This window comes from Carassius carassius, chromosome 40, assembly GCF_963082965.1.
Source record: "Carassius carassius chromosome 40, fCarCar2.1, whole genome shotgun sequence".
In the NCBI taxonomy this organism is placed as follows: domain Eukaryota; kingdom Metazoa; phylum Chordata; class Actinopteri; order Cypriniformes; family Cyprinidae; genus Carassius; species Carassius carassius.
Window position 1 is genome coordinate 23,724,578 of NC_081794.1, and position 26,684 is coordinate 23,751,261.

General features: G+C 37.9%; 1 protein-coding gene across 1 annotated transcript; it reads left to right on the forward strand.

The window, feature by feature from the left end:
- The first annotated feature begins 1,114 nt into the window (after positions 1 to 1,114).
- hs3st3b1b (heparan sulfate (glucosamine) 3-O-sulfotransferase 3B1b) lies at positions 1,115 to 21,328 on the forward strand. The gene is made up of 2 exons (XM_059532727.1): positions 1,115 to 2,015; positions 18,448 to 21,328. Exons 1-2 carry the CDS (start codon positions 1,438 to 1,440, stop codon positions 19,064 to 19,066), a joined length of 1,197 nt encoding a protein of 398 aa, XP_059388710.1. The 5' UTR covers positions 1,115 to 1,437; the 3' UTR covers positions 19,067 to 21,328.
- Positions 21,329 to 26,684: the final 5,356 nt, after the last annotated feature.

Below are 26,684 nucleotides of genomic sequence, written 5' to 3' on the forward strand. Positions count from 1 at the left end.
TTGGTCAGAGGATGTGGGACTGCGGAAAGTGCTTCTTTTTCACTTTTTAGTCAGTGTAAATAATGAGCGGCATGTTTATAATAGCGAGCTGAAGAGCCGCTTGTTTTGTTTTTCAAAACTGCACAAAAACTCCATCAGCAGCATGACTGAAAAATATGTACTGCAGCGAAGAACAACTTTCGGATTTAAAAGTGGTTTTAAAGTATACGTTTTTTTGAACTTCTTAAATATATATTTATAAAAAACAAAAAAGACAGTGAAAATAGCCTACCTAATAAATTACAAAAAAATAATATGATAAGATAATTTGATAGTTTAATGAGGTTGTATTCTGTTTATTCTGTGATTTTAAAAAAATCATTAAAAAAAATTATGGATCGAGAAATTCCGAAATACTTTTTAAAACTTTTTTATTATTATTATTTTGGGGGAAAATATATATAAATATGTGATTTTTTTTTTCCTGCTTGCATTAGTTGACGTAATTACGTAATTAGTTTATGTAGATAAAGATTTACCGTGCCTTTTTTATAGGCTATTTCTGATTTTCTGAAATAATAATGCGACTGAGTATAGCAGATTTTCTTATTGCATTGCATGTTTGTGTAAGATGTCCTCCGATTCTTCGGCTATTTTAGACTTATGGATAGCTATAAATGAACATAGAACTTAAAACTACTCTTCAAAACTGACTTAGTTTAGGATATTAAAGGCTATTCATTACTTTGAGTGGGCTAGAAGTGAATGTGCCTCTACACAAATGTATTTGTATGCTAAGATTTATTAAATATACCAGGCTTATAGTTTCTACGAGAACTTTGCTGAACTTACCAAATCCTGATTCTTTTCTATACCGTTCAGCTGCGTAAAATTTGTAACACTTTGGAAACTCCCAGAAAACGTTATAAAAGGATTCCGATGTTTCTCTATCCAATAAGAGCGTTTAATCGCATCTGCGACCAAGTGCCTTGTCTAAAATTCCCGCCTATATTGCTTTCTGATTGGCAGGCGTCTAGAAACAGCCCCGCCTTTATTTAAATGAGCGCTCAGCGGTAGGCTGGCCCTGTTGTCAATCAAACGCATCAACGCTGTATAAGGTCTTCTCTCTCGAAAGCGCTCAGACACTCGAGGATGCGGCCGGGAGCAGCTTCTGCGGCTGGGGATCAAGTGCACCGGTCGGTCTCGATAGTTTTCTCGTTTCCTCCCGCAGATATGAGCGAGGACAGCAGACTAAACTCGCATTCCTAGACGTCCCGTTCACTTTGGGTTTGAAATGAAATAGCCTACTTTGGGTTATTTCACGTCTGAGGATTTTATTGTGGACTCCAATGGCTTTTAAAGACTCCTGAGGAGGGGATTCGACCTGGACAGAACTGTACCTAATGTCACTTGTCAAAATGTCCAGCTGGAGTGTGATGGTCTGCATGCACAGGGCTTATGGAATATAGCCTGTTCTGTCACCATTTTTACGCACTCTCTGTCAGTCCCGTGAAGAAGAAACTCGGGATCCTCTTCGTTATGCTGCTCCTCTGGGTCTACATGCTGTACTCCTGCGTGGGCTACTGTGCCACTATGCCACCAAGTTTAGTTGTGGACAATAATAATAACAACCGAGCGAAGGAGACGGATTTCCTCGGGAAACATGCCGAGGCAGAGAGTGGCCGGCCGGACCTGATGATGTCCAAGCTCTTGTCCAGACCGCAGAGCTCGTGGACGGAGGTAGAGTCAGATTATGACGAGCCCTCGGTCCGGAGAGCTCCCAGAGACTTCTCTAAAGATGAAGCAGACGCGGACCGGGCTGAGGAGTGGGACGACGGCAGGAGAGTTTCTCCGCTGTCGAGTTTCTCCAACGGCTCGGGCAGTAAGAAGCTGCCTCAGGCGATCATCATCGGGGTGAAAAAGGGCGGAACGCGCGCGCTGCTGGAGTTTCTGCGCGTGCATCCAGATATTCGCGCGGTCGGGGCCGAGCCGCACTTCTTCGACCGTAACTATGACAACGGAATGGACTGGTACAGGTAAGAACGTTAATAATAAATATGCTAACTTACACGTCATTTAGCCTACTTCTATTCGCCTATATTGTTCTAAAACGAAGTAGATCTTACCCTTTCCAAAATAGCTTTTGGTATTTTTATTAATATATATTATTTAAAGATTTTTTTATTAATATTTTATTCGTTTGATTCTCAGAAGTCGTGTGAGTTTGTTTAACAATGTGTTGGCATTTTCTTTTCAACGATAGTTGAGCTGTAAATTTAATCCCGACTTAAATTTTACGCGTTTAATTGCCACATTTACATAATTCATTTTGACTAACAACTTCGTTGTCCTTTTACTACCACTTTGAGTTTAATTACTAGCCTACAGAAAATTCACAGTTGTAAGATCGTAAATTAATCGTAGCCTAAATCTAAACTTTAATTGGAATGAATGGACTCCTGCAACTTGTTTAATATTTTTATACAATGAGAAATACGCCTATATATTCAAAATGAGATAAAACGGGAAATATAATGTAGCCTACACTGCTTTTGAATTCAGGCTACTCTCTTTTTAATTAATAATTTATCTGAGCTTTAATAGTTTGACTGCTGCGTGTTTTTTATGTATTTTTTTTTATTAATAAGCATCGTGAACCAAATTAACACTTTTATAGCCAGCTTTTACCTTTTTTTTTTCTCAAGAGCGAACCTTGTTTTCCCTCACGCATTGGTCTTTTTTGTTTTATCTGTCATTCATTGTGTAATTTTACCCTTTGGCTCGATCTCAAACCTTTCTAGGCAAACAAATGTAATTATTATTATGTAAATGGCATGTTCTGTATGGTTTCCATTCAGTCTAGAAACGCATAGTTGCAGAAGCGGTAGTTTTCAGATTCCAGTTTAAACATTTACTTTGGTTTCGCTGTTCCTGCTACTGTTCAGCTATCAGACTCGGCGCTGAATAGTTGAGCACAGTGCTACAAATACACATTAATTCAGAGGGATATTATTCAAATAAACACAATAGGTCGGTAATGACACAGTTTTTTTTTGTGATTGTAATATCCTCGGACTCGGAGGTGACTCGTGTCCGACCGCAGATGACGCAGTGGTCTCTGTTGGACACACTGATCATTGCAGGTTAACGGACCTCTTCTTTTGCGCTCACTTTTAAAACTTTTAAAACATACGTTCTGCATTTTTTTTATTCCTTTTTGACCCAGACCTCATTTTACTCTACAATTTTCTTAAACACGAATGCAACATTATAAGAGCTAAAAAAAAGAAAAAAAAAAAAGGTAGAAATGACAGAAATTACCGTCGATCCATAAAGTTGGATGACAATGATGAGAGACTGACCTTTATTTTCGGTGTCTTAATCAAGAGAAATAGACTAAATGGATAATAATAACCATACATGAAAGTAATTACATAATGGGACCAATAAAAATAGAAGCTTGTGAATTGTACTATATTTGTTTATAATGTCATTAATATAAGTTTAGCTCAGCACAGCTGTGTTTTTTCTTTTTGTGTTCTTACAACCCGTAAAATTTCATGTTAAACATTTCGGCTTTTATTTGAAATTCTATTTACAGTTACGCATAGCTGTTTCTTTAGAGTGTGTTTTGGACATTACTAATCAGCCTTTCACAGTATGAGAGCTCATAAATTCACACTCGCTTTAAGAACTCTAGACTTTTGTTTCAAATTAACTTTCGGAGTAGATTTAGGATTTTTTTAGTCTGTGTTGCAGTTATTTAAACGTGATGACATTTTGATTAACTATTTGTTAACATTATTAATGTTGTACTGTAAAATGTATTGAAACAAATGTAGAGCTTGTATAAAAGAAGCTGAAGAAAGAAAGGGCGAATTTTTTTTGGTCTTTTTTTTTTTTTTGCCCCAGAGTCTGTCTCTGCTTACCCCAGACACAGAGCAGAAAGAAACACTCAGTAAGTTGATAAAACAGTACTGGACTGCACGCCTGTCCCTCTAAACAGATTTGCAAAGGTTTGAGGGGGTGAAAGCCCAGTGCTTTTAAATATATGCGACGTTTCAGGGCCCCTATAACAAAAAACAGGACGGGCGAAAGAATGGGCGTTGTAGTGAATGCTCGGTAGTCCAGTTTAGATGAAAAGGGAGTTATATGCATGCATGTTGAGGAATAAAAAAAAAAAAAAAAGATTTATTTGATTAATTATTTAAATGTTGGGGCCTCACTTAATGCAAATTTAGGCTGGTACAGCAAAATCAGTCAAGATTGTTCAAAAATTGTTCAGATTCTTACATGTCCTTCATTTGCTAAATTGAATTAACGGATCACATGGATTATCCTATCTTTTAAAACACACACATATAATGAGAAAACGGCCAGAAGTGTTAACTGGAACTTAATTTATTTAAATTAAAGTTTTACTGAAAAGAAACCCAAAACAATTTATTTTTAAAATCACCAGGGCAGGTTTTTTTTTTTTTTAAATCAAGTAACTTTTTTTTTTCTTTCTGGAAAAAGTGAAGTTGTCTGGTCAGTGGATGTGGGATGTAAAACCAGGGATTTCCTCTAAAATGCTTTTTTATTCAAAATTGCCCTTCATATTAAAAAAAGAAAACGCTCCAAATGAAGAGCAGATCCTTTCCCAAGTTACATAGTTGATTGAAAGTAACTCTGTCGTGTAAACACCAGACAGATGAAAACACTGGGCGTTGAAGGGTATAATGCTTGTTTTCTACTCTTATGAGAAAGTTTTCTGTCTCAAGTTTTACAGGATTCACATGCCATTGCAGCTGGTTTGAGTTGGACATTCGATGCCACAGCGAAATTCTATATCTGGCCACTGCTTGGTTTGAAGATACGGGGCACAAACAAATACAGACTTGTTTTTTTTTTTTACTTTTGCTCTTACTTTTTTCTCTCTCTCTCTCTTTTATTTCTCCGACATCTCTGTGTGACCTGGTCTAAAACGGCATTGGACAGTGTGTAAACCCTCTGTGCTTACATGACCATTTGGTCCCTTCTTGTCTTTTTAAAGAAGTAGAATGGCCAAAGTATTTTTTTTTAATTGTCTCTTTCACAGGACTGAACAGGATTCAAAATCTTAAGTTTTAAGAGTGTCCCATATTCAGCAAAAGTGATTTTCTGTGTAATGGAAGAGTTCATAGTGCAGAAACGATGCATTTTAAAATAATCCCAGCGCATGGAAAGCATGCAAGTCATTTTTAATAAGGTGTTTTACTGTAGATCTGTTAACTATGTTTATCAGAAAGTTGTGATTAACCTTTTTGTGCTACAGAGAGCTATAGAAAGAAATATGGCAGATGAGCTTTTGTTCCTCCGTACTGGTTAGACCTGTTCAGGCTGTTTTAGATACTGTAAGTCTGGTGTATGATTCATAGACATTCAAACATTATCTGCAGGCACTTCACATTTTGTTATGATCTTCTCCCAAGAATGTCTGGTCAATGTAAAGTTTATAACAACTGCCAGTTTATTTGTTAGAGATATTACAGTGAATAGCTTAAGTCGTAGTGGATTGAATTGTTGAGTAATAAGGCAATTCTCCTTTCGCAGTTTTCAGTTTCAACTACTTTTCTGATTTGTGAGACCTTGCAAAATCTCTGCTGGATTTGCTGCTTTTTTGCGGAGACTCTGATGATTTAATAAGCAGTTGAGTTGGCTTCTCAAAATCCCACACACCCACCCAGACAGACAGGGTCCCAGCTGGAACGGCAAACGTTGTGGAGGCCCTGGTGCTGTGTTTGACTTAATATTACATAATTATCAAATCTGCCAGAGCAGTTTTTTAGTCGTCGACTCCTTGTTGGTTTTCAACCATACAGTAAACAGATACTCATGTGGTTACTTTTAGTCTGTGTATCTTTCTCCAGCGAGTGTTTGAATGTCAGGTATCTAGTAGCACAATGCAATCCCCGACTCCATCCTGAGATTAAGGGTGTGTTTTCTGAATACCGGCCATTAAACAACACGGTCTGTAACTGCAGGCCAACAAAGGGACAAGTGGAGCATTGTTCCGAAAGAGGGAAGTGCTCCGCAGAAAATCCCGTTCCGCTGTCAGACCAGGGAACGCTCTTGAAAGCATGTCACTTGAAAGTTCTGAAGTGCTTGGAGGGCTGTAACCCCCTGCCACCTTGTCCAGATAAGCACTTCCATCCATGGAATGGCTAGTTTTCGATGAATGCCTCTGCTTTTGTACCCACAGTCCATGGGGTGTTCAAAGTCTTCAAACCATCATGTAGGTGACCCATACGGACATTGCGGCCAGTAACCCCCTCCTCCCTGCTTGTACAAAGCACGGGCCACATATGAAAAAGTTTCAACTATTGTTGTAAGTTATACAGGGAAGCTACTAATTTGGTACATAACAAAATAAAAAAAATAGTGATTTAAAAATGAACATCAGGGCATATTATATTATATAGCTTTATTATTTTTTGTATATTTTATTTAAATATTTTATCACTGAAAGTAATAACTTGATTTGGTGACTGCTCTGATGGATTCAGGGAGTTGGTGACATTTCTAAAAGCAACGTACACCCCACACTCACACAGATAGCTAAGACTCTTTGGGACTACATGTATTGATTAGTTTACGCTGTGTGGTGTTGGGTTAAAGGTCTTTGTGGCTTGAGTTATCTGTGAATCAGTTGAGCAACGTTGCCTCTGTAAAGACCATCTGCACTGCAGGTGAGACCCGATCAAGCCCTCATCCTGCCTGAACACAAACAATTAGTTATTAAACTCCAAAATTGATGGGAATTAAATGCAAATGTGTTGTGTGTACAGTATACATATATTTATATTATTTTTAATTATTTATTTTTATATATATATATATATATATATATATATATTGGTTTCAATACTTTCTGTCACTTTTTAATTGGTGTAATTTAAAACTATAAACTGATTCCAGGTCAGGATTAAGGAGCAGCATCCATGAAAGCAGTTACAGTAGGTCTCATAGTCGAATAGACTTCCTCTACTTAGCTGGATCTGAACCTTGACCGGTCATCCATTCAGCAGTCAGCAGGTTGACATCCTCTATTGAAATCCTGAGCAGAGCTGACTGAGGACATTCAAAGGACTGCCTCCAAATAATGCTTTAGTGTTGGCAAAACTGCTCAGCATCCTTTAGACCAAAGGATTACTCTGCTTTTGTGTTCAATCTCAGCTCTGTTTCTGCTTTCTCCTCTTGTGGAACTCATCTCTCACACTTCTGAGAAGAGAAACACTTTCGGTCCATCATATCTTCTCCATCTCCTCTTTGTATTTCTGCTAAACCTCACATTTTGACTTATATATGATGTGCAATTGTAGAAGAACGCACATAAAGACCCTCTCGTACGTGTCTTCTCTCCTTGTATCTCATATTAGAGTCGGGCCCCACATCGAGCTCTAGTTCCCCCATCAGAGGCGGGGCTGTTGTAGGCCTCAGTGCCCACATAAGGCCACCCCCAACCAGGCACATTGGTCAGAGAGAAAGTGGGCCCCTACTTGAGCTGGCATGGCTTTACCAGTGGGGTAAACCAAGTAAGGAGGGTCTTAGTCTAGAGAAAGGGGCATTCATTCGCCAAATTACCACCGGCTAATTGTATAAGGGATGGCATGGGGAGAGGCGGACAGTAGAGGCCCACTGTGGTGGTCTGCCATTGAGAAACTACAGTCACCTCCAGAGAAAAGCAAAATAACATGGCCGCCCTCAGCAGGAACCTCCTTTTGGAGGATAATATAAAGGCAGACAGGAATTTGATGTCAAACGCTCGTGTTTCTAACCCTCCTACTGGAATATTGTCTCTAATACATGCATTCAAACACCCAACATATGCAACCAGTGACAAATAGAAGATGAGGGATTGTTTATAACTGATCATTCAACTTTTTTCTTCCTAGTATTGAGAAATCATTTACATATACACTCTCTCTGGTTGATTGGACAGTTTAAAACCAGCTATATGGAAATATTCAAGATAAAACCCTGCCCCTTCCACCTTTTTCACATTTCAGTGGCCTGTTGTGTACGGACCCTTCCTCTGAGCTTGCAGTGAATTGGGCTCTTTTTAAACGAGGCAATAATTTGGATGTCGAATGTCAGAATAATGCTCTCTTTCTTCAACAAGTAAATGCTCATTCATTATAGCTAAATAAACAGCATTTACAGGAGCCTGGTGGCTTCAGCACGCGGTCCGGTAATTGTTGGCCCATTTCTCCTTCTAGGTCTGTCTCCTCCCAAGTGTGTGATCATCAGAGTTCATTTTCTGAAAGTTTGACACCCTAAGGAGGATTATTATCAGAAGCAGTGAGAAGTGAGAAGAAGCTTGAAGTGATACTATATAACCGCTGACTGCAGATTATTTTTTTAGAGGCACAATGTTTGTTTGTGCGTGTGTTTGACTGTCTGTCTATCTGTGAAGAAAGTGAAAAGCAGAGGATCAGGGAGAAGTAGAGACCCCCTGAGGTTTCCATTAACCTCAGCGAGAAAAGAGCAGATAATTAAAGGAACACACACACACACACACACTGCTGATGTGCCCAGAGGAGCACAGCATGAGCTGAGCTCCAGGGCAACAAAGCCAATGTCTCCTTGTAGCCCAGGAACTGTCACCACTTTTGTCCTCACACTTTCTCTTTTTAGCTTTTTGCATTGTTTTCTTTCTTTCTTGCTCTTCTAGGAAAAGAACCAGCCATTAGAAAATAAGTAAAAACATATGACAAGTCTGTATGTCATCTTTTTTATAGTGAGAATTTTACTTTTTACATTGTCAATAATGAACAGATTTACTCAGTAACTTTCTACTTCATAGTCTCATATTATATATTATATTATATTGTATATAATGTTTCATTGCATTTAATGATGCACAATAAATAGATACTGAATTGTTTATCTGCCACTATTTTTAATATAGAAGTGCATGCTCATTTTCCCTGTTGTTCCTTATTTTTAAGTTTAGATGAACTTGTAAAAAATGCTTTTAACAGTTAATAACAGATTTAATACACTTAAATCATTTGCATATGTTCATTTAAATTATAATTTACAATACAGCTAAAATCCATTATAATGCTCTGGTGCCTTTTTTTTTGTTTCAGAATGCAATTTTAAAATGGCCCTTTTTTACTTATTAGCTAGAACATGAAAATAAGTACAATTATACACGAGTCAAAATTTAAATATTAGTGCATACTTAATTGCATGAATACTCTGTAGTACTGTATGTTTTCACTTCACCAACCAATAGGAATATCATTAGCTGAAGTCATATCAGGAATGAAAAGACTTGAAAACAAACCAAGCTAGCAAGTTATTAGTTCACTGCTTTTTCTTGGTTTCATAGCCCATTTCTCAAATGTCTCTTCAAATCTGCATTATGTGGTTGAATGGCTTGTCCTCTTGGCACCAAGACTTCAGATCTTGTTTCTTGTGAGACCGTAAGGCCTTCTGGAACACGGACAGCAGAGAGAAAGGAAAGCAAAAACATTTGTCATCGTACTCGCAATACATCAACATGCCTGCTGAAATAGCAACCCCTGAAATCAAATTACACCTGTGACATCCGCACTCGGCTGATTACTTTCAGCAGAAGCATTTGACAGTGATCTCTTTGTGTTTCATGCCAGTTACATTGTCTTCAACTGGTGCTGATATACCAAAACGGACTGCAGCTAGGCTACCGGCCAAAAATACATTTGTGGAGTTGCCTTAGGAGAGATCTGTAAACTCTTGTTAGTCGTCTTGTCTTATACCTGTAGTTTAATTGTCATTTCTTGTGCTATCACCACTTAATTTAGCTACTTGTGGGTAAACAATGAAGAATACTAGTCTGGAAGAATTTGTAAACCATTATCCTTCAGCGTCAAAGTAGTGCAGCTGTGCTGGAAGCCTCTGATGTAACTAGTTGACAGACTTGGAGGAAATTCCCAGCTCTTTAAAGCTCACCTGTCTTCAAAAGCTCCTCAGCTGGAGCAGATCGTGTGCCAAGCAAAACAGGATATAATACGTGCATGCATGTGTGTTCTTGTGTTTGAGTGTGATGGCTTTGAAAAGTGAAAAATTTATTGAAATCTTTAAAGTCTCCTTGCCAATTTTACAACAATCTAGCCAGGTATCCTACTGTCTGATGAGATGATCTTTTTGACATGCCAGCAGAACTATTTTACTTTCCATCGTCAATAGTAGTGAGTCACTGAAACATTTAAATCTGTGTACATCAATTGTATGTATATACACACAGTATAAATCTTATGTGGAAAAAAATACAAGGCAACCTTTAGACTCAAAGCAAATCTGCACACTGTCTGGCTTTGTAGCTTTGCTAATAGCCTTAGTAAACAAGTTAAAATCTCATCAAGTCTAGTTACACTAAACACCGCTAACAGTCTAGAGACTCGTTGTGTCACTCAGTGGGAATGTAAATGAAGTGTGGGACTGAGTCCGTTAAAACCCTCTACAAACACCCAAAGTAAACAAGCTTATCACTGCGGATTAGCAAAAGCAAGATAAACACTGGGGTACTGGCTTGATCACTGCTAATAACTCAAGTAGATTCAATGGAAAGGCTATTGTTTGTGGAATTACTGCGAGTGAACATGGGGCAGTCAATACTTAATATAGGATAGAAAATTATATGCATTGGGCGATTTGTTATAATGAAGTCTATTTTTTTTTTTTGAATAGAGTTGCATTCAACAACTGATTTTTTTATTTTATTTACTTTTTATTTACCTTTTTCAGGTTGTCCATTTACCACCTAAATGTTTGGAAATACCCTAGACAAAACTGAATTTTGGTTACTATCACCATAAATAATTTCTATTTGCTAATAAAGTAGCTTGCGATTGTCAAGGACATGTAATAATGATTTTAAATGCCTGCAATGCCTACTGGATTAAATTTGAAATTTATTTTTTTCAATACACCTTAATAGCAAACATCAAAACATAGTTCTAGAATTTTTGTTCTAGTATGTTCCGAATTAAAACTTTAATAAAATGTGTTGTTTTTTATCAATGCAAAGTCATTTATGTACAAAATAATGATTTATGCTGATTTTGTCCAAAACCTCAGATTTTACAGGGCATAGTATGCAAAATGTTAAAATGTTAATTTATCAGTCCTTTAATTTTCACGCTAAAGACATAAAAAAAAATAAAGTAAAAAATAGACATATTCAGAGACCACAATGGTCAGGTGGGTCAGATGAGCAGTGTCAAATTCATCCTACTTACTTTTTTAGGTATAACCCTGACAGAAACACCTCTCCAATAGAGTCAAAGTTGCCAGCCCTACAAACAGATCTTAAGTACATGCTACAGCACTGTAAAATCCATGCCTGATTGGGAGAAAAGTGCACTTTATTACCATCTCATCCCTCCATCTTTTATTCAGAGCTGATGGCAGCCTCTTCTTGCGCAGCCTTGTTGCTATGCTAACACACAGTAATTCCACTCAGTTGGCACAACTGTAGGGACGTAACTCAATGTGCACTTCAGACAGCAGAAAACACACCCTTCTCTTGTTTTAAAGAGATTTTGGTAGGTGTTTGAATGGCAGCAAATAAAGCTGAAACAGAGTCTGGGCAGACTGCAATGTACAGAGCCCGAGGTCTCAGTGATTTATATGTGTTCTGTCCTTCTCAGAGGCTGCTGTGGTTTCAAATGAGTTTGAGAGTGAGAGAGGGAAAGAAAAGAAGAAAGAAAATGGGCCTGAAATTGTGGTTGGCACAAGTCAAGCCTAGACCTCAGTATGATTGCTGAGTAGATACCCTCTCTCACGATACTCACTTTATGTCCAATGTCTTTCTATATACAGCACTACAGGGAGACCTAAATATATTTTTCTGCCCTTGACACCCTAAAGCAGACCAGTCTTGATCCCAAAACCAAAGCCCCCTGCTCTGAGAGAGAAAATATACAGATTAAACAACTCAGTGTTTCTCTTTAGTGTTGAGGGGCCAACCGTTCACAGTTTCAAGCAGATGTTTTTAGCCCTTAAGACACCGATAAAGTAGTTTTCAGAAAGCCTGAGTCTGGCTGCTAGCTCAGCAATAATAATTTAATGAGAAACTAGATCAGCATTAAGGTATAACCCTCTTTAGAGATGACTCTGAAGGAAGACTCTGTCTATTTACGGAGTAAGGCAGGTCAGAAGTGTCTACAATCCTTCCCTATTCTTTCATTATTTATCCATGAGAGCAGTCGCTCCACGTGAGAGAGGCTTTCTCCGTCCGTCGGATGCAGATCCAGTGACGAGATCCATCAGCGAGAATGTCAGAGACTAAAGCTTAGACACACCAACACCTTAGACGGGCCCGACGGAGATGGCCGTTTACACCTCTTTATGTTCACGCCAGGGTTGCATGGCAAAGATCAGAGGCTGAGGAGAAACCCGAGGAAGAGCTAGACGTGAAACGAGAAAGGTTAGGCAAGGAAAAGGTAAAATATAGCCATTAGAATTTGGGATATTCATAAAAACCTCATGCTAGTGCAATCTACTGTCTTGGCTTCAGCTTTGCAGGTTAAGAGGAGATCTCTGGCAATTCTCACTCAGGAAACCAACCGTCAGGAAGCTCTAAGTGGCTGCGTACCTTTCAAAATACAGTGGTAACTTAAAGCTGCTGCACACATGCTCATCCTGGCTCTGTCACTCGGTATTTTTCTCTTTCTTTTCTCCCCTCGCCACCCCAATACAATTCTCCTGGTGCTTGTGCTATAAAATCCAGCTTTGCTCCATAGATTTACGGCTGCAGTTTTGCTCTGCGGTTAAATATATTGTCAAGGCTCCAGACTCCGCGGGGTGTATTTCAAAACTACAGCCTCGCTAAGGTCTCTATGACGACAAAGAGCAGAAAATATTGTCTGTATGGAGCGGCATGGGAGGTGCCTGGATTTACCAGATGTAGCCACACGGCCTCCGTCCCGGCAGGCTTTCCAGACAGTAAAGAAGTGGTCACTTGAAGTCATGCTTCAAACTAGAACTTTAAAAAGATTGAAAACACAATTCAGTCGTAAAATTCTTTAGCCCAGAGAGAGACAGTCGCTTATCAGCTTACTCTCACCCGTTCATGAAGTGGCAGAGGACTTTCTTCTGAACAAGCCCTCTGTTTCTTTTCTAGTATTGGCCATCGTCTTTTCATGCATGAATGTCACATCTGTTTATTTCCATCCTCCACTTCTAACAGTCTAAAGTGCAAGGGGTAAAAGTGCCAGCCTTTGGTAGGGTGAAGTGTCACTCAAACACTGATCCTCGTGACCCTGGTAGTCTGGGGTTAGAACACTGTAATCAATAGTCTGATTATGGAACCGAGGCTAAAGTGTGTGAACCACTGGTTGCAGATGCAGAAGACTATTTTTTATTTTGTATTTTATTTACTCACTAAAATGAGTTTCAAATCTTTTGTTATTTGTTATTTTTCATTTATAAATATGAATATTGTATTATCGAATGATTTTATTTATATATATATTTTATTTATTTTTTATTTTTATTTATATATATATACAGTACAGACCAAAAGTTTGGAAACATTACTATTTTTAATGTTTTTGAAAGAACTTTCTTCTGCTCATCAAGCCTGCATTTATTTGATCAAAAATACAAAAAACTGTAATATTGTGAAATATTATTACAACTTAAAATAATAGTTTTCTATTTGAATATATATCATTCTAATATTCTGATTTATTATGAATGTTGGAAACAGTTCTGCTGTCTAAGATATTTGATGAATAAAAGGTTAAAAAGAACTGCATTTATTCAAAATAAAAAAAAATTCTAATAATATATATTCTAATATATTTTCTTTACTATCACTTTTTATCAATTTAACACATCCTTGCTGAATAAAAGTATTGATTTTATTTAAAAAGAAGAAAGAAAAAAAAAATTACTGACCCCAAATTATTGACCAGTAGTGTATATTGTTAATACAAAATATTTATATTTTAAAAACATAGCTTCTTCTTTTTTTTTTTTTTTTACTTTTTATTCATCAAAGTATCCTAAAAAAGTATCACATGTTCAGAAAAAATATTAAGCAGCAGAACTGTTTCCAACTTTTATAAATGAATTATCATATTAGAATAATTTCTAAAGGATCATGTGATAATGATCCTAAAAATTCAGCTTTGCATCACAAAAATTTATGATAATTTAAAGTATAATAAATTTTAAAACAATTATTTTAAATTGTAATAATATATCACAATATTACAGTTTTTTTTCTGTATTTTTGATCAAATAAATGCAGGCTTGATGAGTAGAAGAAACTTCTTTCAAAAACATTAAAAATAGTAATGTTTCCAAACTTTTGGTCTGTACTGTGTATATATATATATATATATATATATATATATATATGTGTATATATATATATATATATATATATATATATATATACAATTTACCCATATATAGTCATATATAACTTTGAGACAAAATTATGGAGAATCAATGATGAAAACACATTAATTTATGAGTGAACGAACCCTTAATGATTATGACACACTTTCACTCTCACGCACAGGCAAACTCTCAAACTACCATTCTGGCACAAGGACTGCCATTTCACAAAACTGTAACTGCTTTGCTGCTCTGGTCTTTATCTTACTAGTGTACCAAGCCCAAGCAGCTGAGCTGTTAAACTCATTGGCAATTAATTTAAGTTTATTTGACTGCTGAGACTTTATTGCACTGCAGTTTACTCAGACAGCTCTTCAGCTTGCCACTACTGCAGCAGCGGTGAGTTCTTATGCTTAGGAGATGTCTATCAAAGTCACACACACACACACACACACACACACACAGGTGTTCCAAAGTTGTGTCTGTTTTGACTTGCTCTTCAGAAACAAAGTGCATGTACATCTGTGTTTCTCTGATCCCTCCAAGACTCAAAGCGGTAGATATTAAACATCCTTCTAGTCCCAATCAGCTGGCATGAATATAACCATAATAATGCCAGAGTTGAAAGACAGATATACTATAATCCTTGTCACTTGAAAGCAATGAGATCATAGATAAAGTAAGCGTGGGGGCTCTTTGGGGGGCTACTGTGTCTATCTTAAGCAAAACATGCTCTTCTTAACAAACCAAATTTGACAGAGGACAAAAACATTGTTATAAAAACTCCCTTCTGTGTCTTTTGTTCTCTGTTGTGCTTTGGTCTGTCATTTTCTCCCTTTGTCGATTTATCTCTACTGGATAGAAAGCCTTTCAACATGCCCCTCAGGGTCATTCTGATCCTATATTGGAGTAAAAAAAGTTAACTTTCTGATGTTCTCTCCAGTTTAAACAAGATGCACTAAACACACATCCAGAGTTGATCCAGAACAGCTATGATTATGGGCAGAATTGTATTATGAATGAATTACGACAGAAAACCCAAGAGGCAAGGGCAATCTTTGACCTTGCCTTTTCATTTGAGAGGAGTGACCCTTTTTATCAGTAGAATAATTTCGAGCACTCATATCCACTTTCTAATCCACATTTTAATAATTAATACACAGAGTATCTTTACCTGCTCCAGTGGCAGCGTGCGCCTGTATGCCGACGAGGCACACGTTCGGCTCAAGAGCTCTCCACAGCCTCCTCTCGCCCAGCCCTGAGAGAGCTGGCGAAGTGTTTTCCACTCATCCTTCAATGGACACCCTCCCCCTTTCCTCTCTGGCCTCTCCACGGCCCTTGCTCTTTCAGATCATTGAAGGACAATGCTCGGTTTTCAAAGAAAAGAGGGGAAAAAAGAGGGCCCCGGTGTCAAAGCTTTGCCTGTGTGCTGACGGAATGTCTAAAAAGAAGCACCTCATAAATCAAAACAGGCAAGAAAGGCTATTGTTCTTCCGAGAGCATGCCTACTTGTCTTCCTCAACCCCTTTCCTCCCTCCCTTCCTTTTCTTTTGCCCTCTGCCAAAGTAAAAGAAGTAAGGTGAGAGGATCGTTGGAGACTTTTACGTTTTTTTAGTGTGTCTTGTAACATTTTCTTCTGCCGCTTTTCTTGGTCCAAAACCTGAGTTTGTTTCCACCTCCCTCCCCCTGCCCCCAATAGCATCCATCCATCCATCTATCTATCTATCTATCTATCTATCTATCTATCTATCTATCTATCTATCTATCTATCTATCTATCTATCTATCCTTTCATTTTTCCTTATTTTTTATTAGCAATTTTAATCCTTTATATACAGGGATATATGTGTGTGTTTGTGTGTTTTGTATCTGCAGTTTGTGTGTGTGTGTGTGTGTGTTTCTTTACTCCCCAGCACAGTAGGTGTGGGTGGTTCATTTAACAGTAAAAGCCTGCATTATCTCTTCACCTCATTAGCACCACACATGCACACATACAACTGGTTTGCTCCTATTGTGCAATAATTAGTAAATACACTTTTTTTTTCTAAAACCACACACTAAGAGGCTAAATATTAGTAAGCCAACACATTTATATTTCTTCCAGACTAGAGATAAACAGTTAAACTGTGCAGATGAGGGTACGAGAGTTCATCACTGCATAAAAAGGCACTAACATAATCTGTTTTCATTTCACAGAGATTAATGAGGATTTTTTTCCCTTGTGTTCTTTCCCTCAAACTCTCACTCCAGTGTTCTGACAGAGCAGTAATCAAACTGATATTATCATAATTGGATCTGTGGCCAGCTCTTTAGAGAAGCCATGTAACCACACAAATCTGCCAACAGTTTTCCATCAAATAAATCAACACGTTACCTCCTGCAGCCTTAGGCTGTTCTCGCTTTCTGAATCCAGCGCTGCCCGATTTTCAATTGCAAAATGGGGATTTTTTTTCACACATAGTTTCAGCTGTGTGATCTTGAAAAATCCTTTAGTGCAGAGAGTTGCAGTTGCTGTATAGCAAAAAAAAGCAAAGTGCAGCAAAAATCTAGGTCTACAGCAGCACCTGGTATATAGTTTTGAAATTTATGTCCGCATTGAAACACTCTCCATGGGTTTTGTTTATGATAACACCTCTCACTGCTTTGGTGCTGAGGGGCTCTCACCTCTAACTAGAGAACACCAGTGGTAAAAATAGTCTGGCTTTTACTGAAGACTGTTTGGAGAGTTGGAATAAACTGATCCACTGAAGTGTGTGTGTGTGATATCCTTCAACAAATTGTTTGCAGACTCTTGAATTGCTCGTAGCCTCGTTTCCGCAGGGTGTAAATACGCAAAGCAGGATTACACCAGACGCTGACAGCGCACTTCACAATGCGGCAGTAAATTAGCCCGGGTGCAAAAAACAAGGCTCGATACTCCAGAGACAACAGGCCAACAAGAGCTTTATCTGTTTGCCCACTGATACCCCAAGGAGGCTCATTTTAGGTCTGTTGACGTCTGAGCATGGATGAAATTCACACTATGTTATCTATACTTATCTCCATCCCTTAAATTTGGTGTTCTGTTATTTTCTTTGGTTGATTTCTCATTACATATCTTCTATGCCTTGAAATTTTCAGTCAGCAGAAGCTAAACTTTCTTCAGATGTGTTTCGGCACTTTTTAACACGTCCAAGTTTCTAAGCGTGTGTGCCAGTGAAATAGGATCCATACCCCCATGTGTCCATCAACGTCCTCTGTTATCACCTCTTCCACCATAATCCACTCTTCCTGATTGGACAGAGTTGTGAAACCAAAGCTTGTTTGGCGTTAACATGCGTGTTCACTTTTCATTTAAAAAATGTCCCTTGATTGCAGTCCTGTACGTACCCTATCCATTTCACCCTGTAACTGCCTAAAAGCGGATCGCTGTCTTTAAACAAGGCTGAACAACTTTCATGTGGAATCCACATATGTTTTGAAGGCCTTTGCTAAGTGTGGTCATTTGTGTCAGCCTCTTTGAAGTATAAGTCTTTGTTTAGATCTGGGTGGTCAGTAGTGTACTGTATACTTTGGAACATTATTGGAACGTGGACGATATGTGGACGTGAAAATAATGAAACATAAAAATTCATTGTTGAATATTGGGACTTCTAAAACAAACTTTACATTAATAGACATAACATTATAATGATTAATGTTATATTAATGATATGATGATTATAATACTAATCGTCGACACTCAATATTCATAATGCATATTATGTTTTTATGTAGTAGTCTATATGAACAGACTTGAAAAATGCAATATTGGTTGATCTAGGCATGATTTTTAGGAAACAAAGAGCAAATAACACTTATCCAATGCTTCTGTTTTACATTAGAAAACCCTTACTATTAAGTAGCAGCCATGCCATTTAACATGGTTTATGCATCTGTGACATTTGAATGCATGTTTTGTTTAGCAACCGATGCAAATCACATTTGACCCAGAATCATGGCCTTGAAATAGGCTCATTGATTGAGGAGTGCCACATGCTCCATCTGTTTGATTGCATTATGCAACATTTTGTTTTCATTAAACCTCCATCTTTACACCATTTCGTTTCTCTTTGTTTTTCCATAGGGACCTAATGCCTAAGACCCTTGATGGCCAGATCACCATGGAGAAAACACCAAGCTACTTTGTGACCCGCGAGGCTCCGGCCCGGATCTACGCCATGTCCCGCGACACCAAGCTGATCGTGGTTGTCCGGGACCCTGTCACTCGAGCCATCTCTGACTACACACAGACACTGTCCAAGAAGCCTGACATTCCTACTTTTGAGAGCCTGACGTTCAAAAACAGGACTACAGGGTTAATCGACACCTCGTGGAGCGCCATTCAGATTGGCATCTACGCCAAACACCTGGACAACTGGCTGCAGTTCTTCCCCATGAGCCAGATCCTGTTCGTGAGTGGAGAGCGGCTGATCAGTGACCCGGCCGGAGAGCTGGGCCGCGTGCAGGACTTCTTGGGGCTCAAGAGGATCATCACAGACAAACACTTCTACTTCAACCAGACCAAGGGCTTCCCTTGTCTCAAAAAGGCCGAGGGCAGCAGCAAGCCCCATTGCCTGGGTAAAACCAAAGGCCGGACCCATCCAAACATTCACCCTGAGGTTGTGCAGAGACTTAGAGACTTCTACAGGCCTTTTAACATGAAGTTCTACCAGATGACTGGGCATAACTTTGGTTGGGATTAACCGTGAATGGAAGACTCGTTGTTTTCTTTATTTTTCTGTGTATTTGAAATGGCAAAAAGACATTTTGAAATGATTGCTATATATATGTAAAATGTACAGAAATCTATTTTATAATAATTTATTTTTAATTTCTAAGCAATTAATTCACTAAGCTGCCTAACCATACTGTACATAACGTCCGGCCCAACTCTAGTCTCACCACCGACATTCCACATTTTTGATTTGCTGTGCGTATTTTCATTCACAATTAATTTAATGGTGCTTCCGAAATTCGAAGACAGACAAAGTTTGTTACGGGTATTGTGCATTTACAAACCAACAGCGACTTTATACAGCTCTGCTTGTCTAGTGATGTGTATCTTTGGGAATGGACTATATTTCACTCTCTGACCGCATTTCGTGTTTCATTAAACTCCATATTGGCCTTCTACATTCGACCGATAAGCAACAGAGCTGATCCGATGTGTCCCTTTACTCAATAGCATGACGTTCAATAGCCCTAATTGCTACTTACAGTGACACTCATGTTTAGAGTCGACCACTGGCCTTTCCTGTAATGAATGACCAATCTGCCGATGGCTAAATCGTATCTCGGACAACAGCAAGGCAGCATGTCGACATTATGCTAATCGCGTAAAATATCTGAACTGATCGATTAGCTTTTCTCCTGCCTCAGTAATGGCCCGCTTTCCTGTCTGAAAGGTTCAAAGGTCAAGATAGCATTGAAAGGAACTGGATTTGTTTAAAAGCAAGAGCCAAATGATGACATATAAGCCTCATAGATGGCAGGCCCCTATCTTTATGAAGAAGCTTTACTCATACTAGAATATAAAACCCCTAACGTGAAGGAGTAGCATTTCTCATTCATCCCATCAAAACGCGTTTTCCGCCACATCTCAGTTCTCCTCTTCTTGCCAAATTTTAACGAGCTTGCATCGAGATGCCTCATTGTTCATCTTTTTCTCATGCAAGCATTCCTGTGCTTTTGTTTATGTTTCTACTTGAAAGCACGGAAGACAGTCGGTCGCTCTTTATCTGTGAAATTCATCCTGTGACCACTGAGATGGCGGCTGTCTCGAAGGCAAAATGAATGACTGGGCTTCATGCAGCTCTGGTTACTGTTCACTCAGAGCACCTGATTCAGGATCAGCTCACAAGGTGTAGAGTCTGAAGGGTGCATGGAGCCAACATGTCACTTTTTATGCCAACATCATGCTGAGATGCTGTTCCTGGGGCAGAATTGAAGGGGTGAGGTCACAGGGAGGTTTTAAGGCAGAATATAGCATTACGAATGTACTGAATCTTCGCCTTTTTCACCCCTGTTTAATATACTGGAAAATGAAATGCAGAGGGAAATGTTTATCTAATTGTTTGTTTTTGGATGGACGCATTTAAAGAAAAAAAAAAAAATTATGAAAAAGTTCTGTATCAGCTCACTGATGCAACATGCTGTGCCTCGGACCAGTCCTGTGCTAAGCCAACTTCCTTTCATTTAGAGAGGAGATTGTAATATTTATCAGCTGTGAGGACACAGCCATACGATTCTTGTTGGCCTTCTAGTCTGAATTAAGGTAAATTTCCCAGGGCATTTTTCCTACTTTATTCAATTCATCAAGTAATCAAATGTTCTGAGGAGGCAAAAGAGAAACAATGTGAACTGTAATCAAATTATCAAAGCTTATTTCTTGCATTCACGTTGCATTTAAAAGCAAATCAGTTGGATGATGGCAGTGAAATAGGGTCAAGCAAATTGTCATCAAATGCTCACCCATGGGCCTCCTGTGATTTTTACCAGTGCAATTGAGATTTTTGGTTCAGAAACAACTGTCCCGGGATGTTGAAGAGGAGCTTTATTGATCAGGCATTTTCTGGGTAAAGTTTGTCCCTCACTGATTACATGTGAACTGCATATGATTTCTGATCTGTCAAAAGTTGGTATGAGCAAAGTTTCATATCTTTGCTCACGGTCAGGCAGTGTGTGCTGATGCATCTGTTTAATGGTTGAGTTTTATTCAACCCCATAGAGATATCCAGATGTTAGAAATGTTTGTCTTACTCTGAGTATAACACAAATACATAGAATAGAAATGATCTTTATGTACAAATGATGAGGAAGACATGTTAACCAAGTATTTTGTGGTATCAAAAATTAATTTTACACCATGAAAGAGAAATTGGAACAGATGTTTCTAGATAATTAAATACTCAACATTCATATTTTGCTTTGTATGAAGAATAAAATAAAATATATATTTTACCAAACTACTTGACTCTGTCTTGTCTCTGGTCACAATTAATGTGCCGTCTTGTAGTATAAGACATGATAGTCATTGACTATTGAGTTTGAAAATGTGTTTCTGAATTTTAATTCGGTATCATTCTAAAGAAAAATCTGATTTTGAATCAGTTCAGTTCTCCCATTAAAGCATTCATTTACATCTTGATGTAAAATAAATTCTAAGACCAGTTACAAATCCTCAGTGAAAAAGTAAATAAATACAAATTTACATTGTAAGCAAATCACCATGTGTACATTTCAGTAGACTATTTGTTGGAACTCTTTTTTTCTCTTTTTTTAAGAATTAAACCTATACAAGTATGCCTTTTACATATAGTTTCTTGACTTTGAAATCTTTTAAAGGTCAAGCAAGTTCACTATTTTTTGAACATGACCCTTCTGAGCTCCCCTATACCATATATAGGATAATATACATAAAAGAAAATGTAAATATAAGCTAGTGTATTTGTAGTGTTTAGTATATATTTACTGTTTAATGGCTTTTTTTGTGATTCATTTTACTGTTTGACTTCATTTTTCCCTGTTGCTGCCAAATCACTGTACTTGTTTATTTAAAGGCAGATTTAGGTTATGACAGCTATTGATCATGTTGTCACAAACAGTTGGGTTGTGCTTTAGTGAACTCTACCTTTTTCACGCAATAACTGGGTTTTTAGAATAGTTTTCTAGACCGTACGGTTTTCTCTAAGGTAGCAACAATATGTAAATACCCATCCCAACATATTACAAACACTCTACAACAAGCTCAGGAATTTACCAACCTGTGGCACTTGAAATGAACACTGATTGTCTTTGTAGTTTCTTTACAAATGATTCAGAGAAGGATTTGTGCAGCATCTACATCAGCACCTACTGTAGTACACCTTCTTTCTCCATATTGCCTCATATAGAGGAGACAGTCGGTGGATACATTCCTGCAGCCCACCCACTGACCATCTAATGAAAGAACATCTCTGTCCATGTACCTGTGGTGAGATCCACCAAACACACTGGTGTACTTATTGCTGGTCAGAGCCGCTGGCTATCAAACAAGACTGCAGTTCTTCTTTTTCGGGCAGTGCAGTCTCTGGGGACAGGTGATTTGCACCTGGGTTAGAAAGTGTGGTGGAGCAGCATCTGCCATGGACACTAAACCTTACACCTTACAAAGCCCTATATGGGTCACCTGGGGATGTATGAGGGATCTTTTGTGTTCCGCTGGTTGCGCAGGTTGCTTCAAACTACTTTATTTCCCCCAAAAAAGTTTTTTTTTTTCTGTAAGTGTGTGTGTGCCATATAGGCAGATTGAAAAGTTTAAAAGTAGGAAAAGGTGTTGTATTTACGTATATTACTGGCCTGCTCTTGAAATCAGTAGTTGTTTCCGTCCAACTGAAAATGTAATGTTTGTATTAATAATCAGCATGTATTTGTTCAAGAACACAACAAAACTATCACATTCAGACAGTTCTGGGAGTTCATAGTAATCATAATAATTTCAGCACATTATTCAGTCACATGACTTTTGAACAAAATCAAATAACTTTGATGCATTTATTGAGTAAATGTGTTTGCATGCATATTCCTGTGTTTGTACTGAATAAAGTATTCACCTCATGCAAGCATATATTTTTTTCATAATGCATTCTGGAAATATTAGTGTCTTGATTCCATTCCAAATCCCCACCCACACCCACCCCCAAAATGCAATATTGCACAAAATTAGCTGTTGTCACAACAAAAGGTCAAAATGCTTTTGCAGTATTGTATCTTTCCTGAGCAATTTTGTTTGCAATTTCCAGTGTCAATTTTCAGTTTTTTCCTCCTGAGTATCTGAGATGATAAAGGTCAAAGTAGTGAATCACATAAAGTTTATTATTTTTTTGATATCTCAAAAATTGCATAAAATATCTGGAAGGAAACCTACATTTGGATACATAAATGCTAGTATGAAATTTTTAAATCAATTGAACATTAATTCATTATTAAATCAAATAAAATACTACCATATTTCTATAGTGACTATTGCCACTTTCATCTGTGTTTCCAGCTCTTTTTTCCACTCTAAGGGCCGGCTGACATTCTGTAGGGTTGACATACTAAAAACACAGCTGGCTCTGGAGAACCCCCTATGGGGCTGAGGTGTTACTCGATCTTAGAGATCCTTGGCTGGAATAGAGCAAAGCCGAGCTTTGGGTGACTCCTCTGTCCTCCAGGGGAGCAAAGCATTCTAGGGAATGAAGATGAGGGCAAGAGCCATATGCTCTGCTGTAAACAACAGGGAGTCTGCTGCCCACACGGCAACACTTCCATGTTGTTTGGGTGCAGCTACAACAATTGTAATTTAATCCCAAAACCGCCAGTCTTCTTATTTTTTGGTAATTGCTGATTGGAAGGATTTAGAAGATTTAACTCAAATCATTCCTGCTGGAAATTGTCACATATTTAGCTAACTGACATACCCTGTTAGAGATAGCTGAAAATAATGCCATGAGGGAACAAACTTGGCCTCGTGAAGAGTGAGACATGTCTCAGCTTTCCATTTTTCTGTGTCATGCCATAATTGTTTTCCTTTCATCAAGATAACAGTCAACACCGGCGTGTCTGAGACTAGATAATTGCTCACCATAAGCCGAAGTGTAGACTTCATTCCGGTTAGTCTGTTTACATCATTCCGACTTTACTGGCCTCCATCCAAAACCTCATTCTGTTGGCATGAGCCAAACCGATAAATGATGAACCTGATTTGGCGGTTTACAGGTGAATGACATGTCTCTTCCTTAAAGACACGAGGGCTCGGATCCAGGACACCTTCAGAGGAAGTGTTTATGCTGCTGCTGTTAAGCTCTGGGCACTGAATGGTATTCAGTAATTGCTATTTACTCCTAACCGATGACTTGCTGTTGTCACAGCCGCCGCAGGGATGTTGTGGGTACCACTGCTATTGTTTTTGAGGTTTGGATAGGTGCAGACACCTGGCCCTTTCTTGACACGCAAAGCCCTCATGCCCCAGTATTTACCCCCCCCCCCCCTCACCCATGACTGTGAATGCTTTGTAGCATATTTGATCCGACTGGATTTAAACCGCAAAACTATTCCTGGAGGCCTACCATGGAGGAAAATATGTCTGGCAGTAAAGAAGGTAGGAATCAATAATTCAGCGTGCTCAGACCCCATGATAGCACATTAATTTGTGAACTACATGATGCTGCTTTCCATTAAAAAGTGGCACATAGTGTGCAGCAGAAGCACTTCTATGACAAAATACTCCTCCATTTTTTGTTATAGTTGGGAATGTAACCAACTTTGTTTTTCTCTTGTTGCACATGTGTCAAGAAGGGAGGAAAGACAACTGGCAGTAAATCATGGGTCATTTACACAAGAGTGTGTCAATCAAAACTGGATTGAGAATTCCTAAATTTTAGTTGAATTTGAATTGAGGTAGAAAACTCATTTTGAATACAAGGAAGTAATAATTAAAATTAATATAATTATTATTTTTTTTTTATCTTGGAAAGCAATGTTCTTCCAAATTTTGACTATTAGCTTGGCTTGTTTGAAAAAACAACAACAACAACAACAACAAAAACATTCAGTTCTAAAAGTTAAAGTCTGATAGATATGGAGTTGCAACTGGGAAGTTCGTATTTATGAGTTGAGAAGTCAGAATTATGACATCGGGTATGTTCAAATCACTTTGGTTGGAGCAAGACAACAATGTACCTTTTTTACCAAAAAAAAAATATATATATATATACATATATAACTAATTCTAGAAATAATAAATAATGAATGCACATCAGTTATGTTAGTGTTATACGTTATAATTTTTTTATTCAATCCATGTAGGTGCTGTAAAAATGTACTGTCATATTTTGTACATGCATCTTAGCTAGTTTTACTGTAAATTAATTTAATTCCAACACATTTACTAATAATGCAGTTGCTGCATCAATGACGTCCTCTTTCTCGTCTCCAACTTGAGGCTCAAATAAAATCCAGTTTCCCACTCAAAATTACAACTTCGTGGTGGTTTTCACATGCATTCAACATGTTTTTGACATGTTTTCACCTCTGTTTTGAATTACGGTTCAACAAATTCATTCTTCTCCCGTTCAAATCCAATTCAGCTTCCTGTGAGGTGAATCTTGAGTCTTTGAAGGAAATCCAAGAGCATTGTTTTAGACACTTTATATAAACAAGTTATAAAGTACAAGTTTGTGTTTGCTGTGAATCACATTCAGGGAGTAAAGGAACTGTCCATTCTGTGTGACATACAACACTCTCACAGGTGTTTCCTTCAGTTTGGTTTTCTCAGGGTGTGTGTTACTCCATTTAATATGCTTGTGTGCTTCCTTTCAGTTGATAATCTACACTCATGCCAACCAGATTAAATATATTCCATCACTTACTATTTAAAAATATTAAATTTCGATCATCACACTATTGAGGACCATTTGGCCAACAGACTGACAGGTAACACCGCAGGTTACCTGTGCAGGATCTCACTGAGGTTTAAGATGGGGTAACTATTGCAGGAAGCAGCATGCCTGATCATGCAGCTGTCTTTTTATGATGGTGTTGGCTTAGTGTAGACATAGAAGAGGAAATGTAAATAAATGCCACGGTATGTACGCAGGTGGGGATAGACATACAAAGAAAATAGAGGGTTTGGAAAAAGTTGTAGCTGGATAAAGGTGTTTGGTGTTTAATAGAGAGCCGGATTGAATCTTACGGGCACTGTAGATACTTGTGCCCTTTTCTGCAGCTTAGAATTTGAATGAAAAAACTTTGTTCTAATATACTATTATTGTTTACATTATACAGTATTTGAACTGTGCACAGTTTGTGAATCTCCTATGTGCATTGAATACCTAGAAGACATACTAGTTTAAAATGTGAGGTATTCTAGCATTCAGTTAACTATATAGAACACTGTCACACAATGCATTGTGCTTAACTAGCATACTTACTATATTTTTTGTGACAGAAATATTAATAGTATGCTAGTATGCTCTGATGAATTCAACCACTGTCTCTTTTCTTGACTAATTTTTCGATTAGACAGCTATTTATCACAGCCAAAAAACAAAACAAAAAGTACATACACTTATTTTCATTTATTTATTTATTTAGAATTTTGCACAGTAAACTTAACAATAGTACAATATACAATAATACGTACTAGCATACTACACTTTGTGTGTCTGCAGAATATAGTATGAATGAATAATTTGACGCGACTCAAACTCATTTGACAACAATCAAATATACTATAGAAGCATTTATTATTGCATAGTGCCTAACTACTGTTAAAAACACAGTAGTAAGCAGTGTACAGTG

Bases quoted from the DNA above. Each gene is read 5' to 3' on its own strand.
- hs3st3b1b (XM_059532727.1), top strand. From the start codon at position 1,438: ATGGAATATAGCCTGTTCTGTCACCATTTTTACGCACTCTCTGTCAGT. The intron at 2,016-18,447 runs GTAAGAACGTTA...GTTTTTCCATAG, and splicing joins AACGGAATGGACTGGTACAG to GGACCTAATGCCTAAGACCC.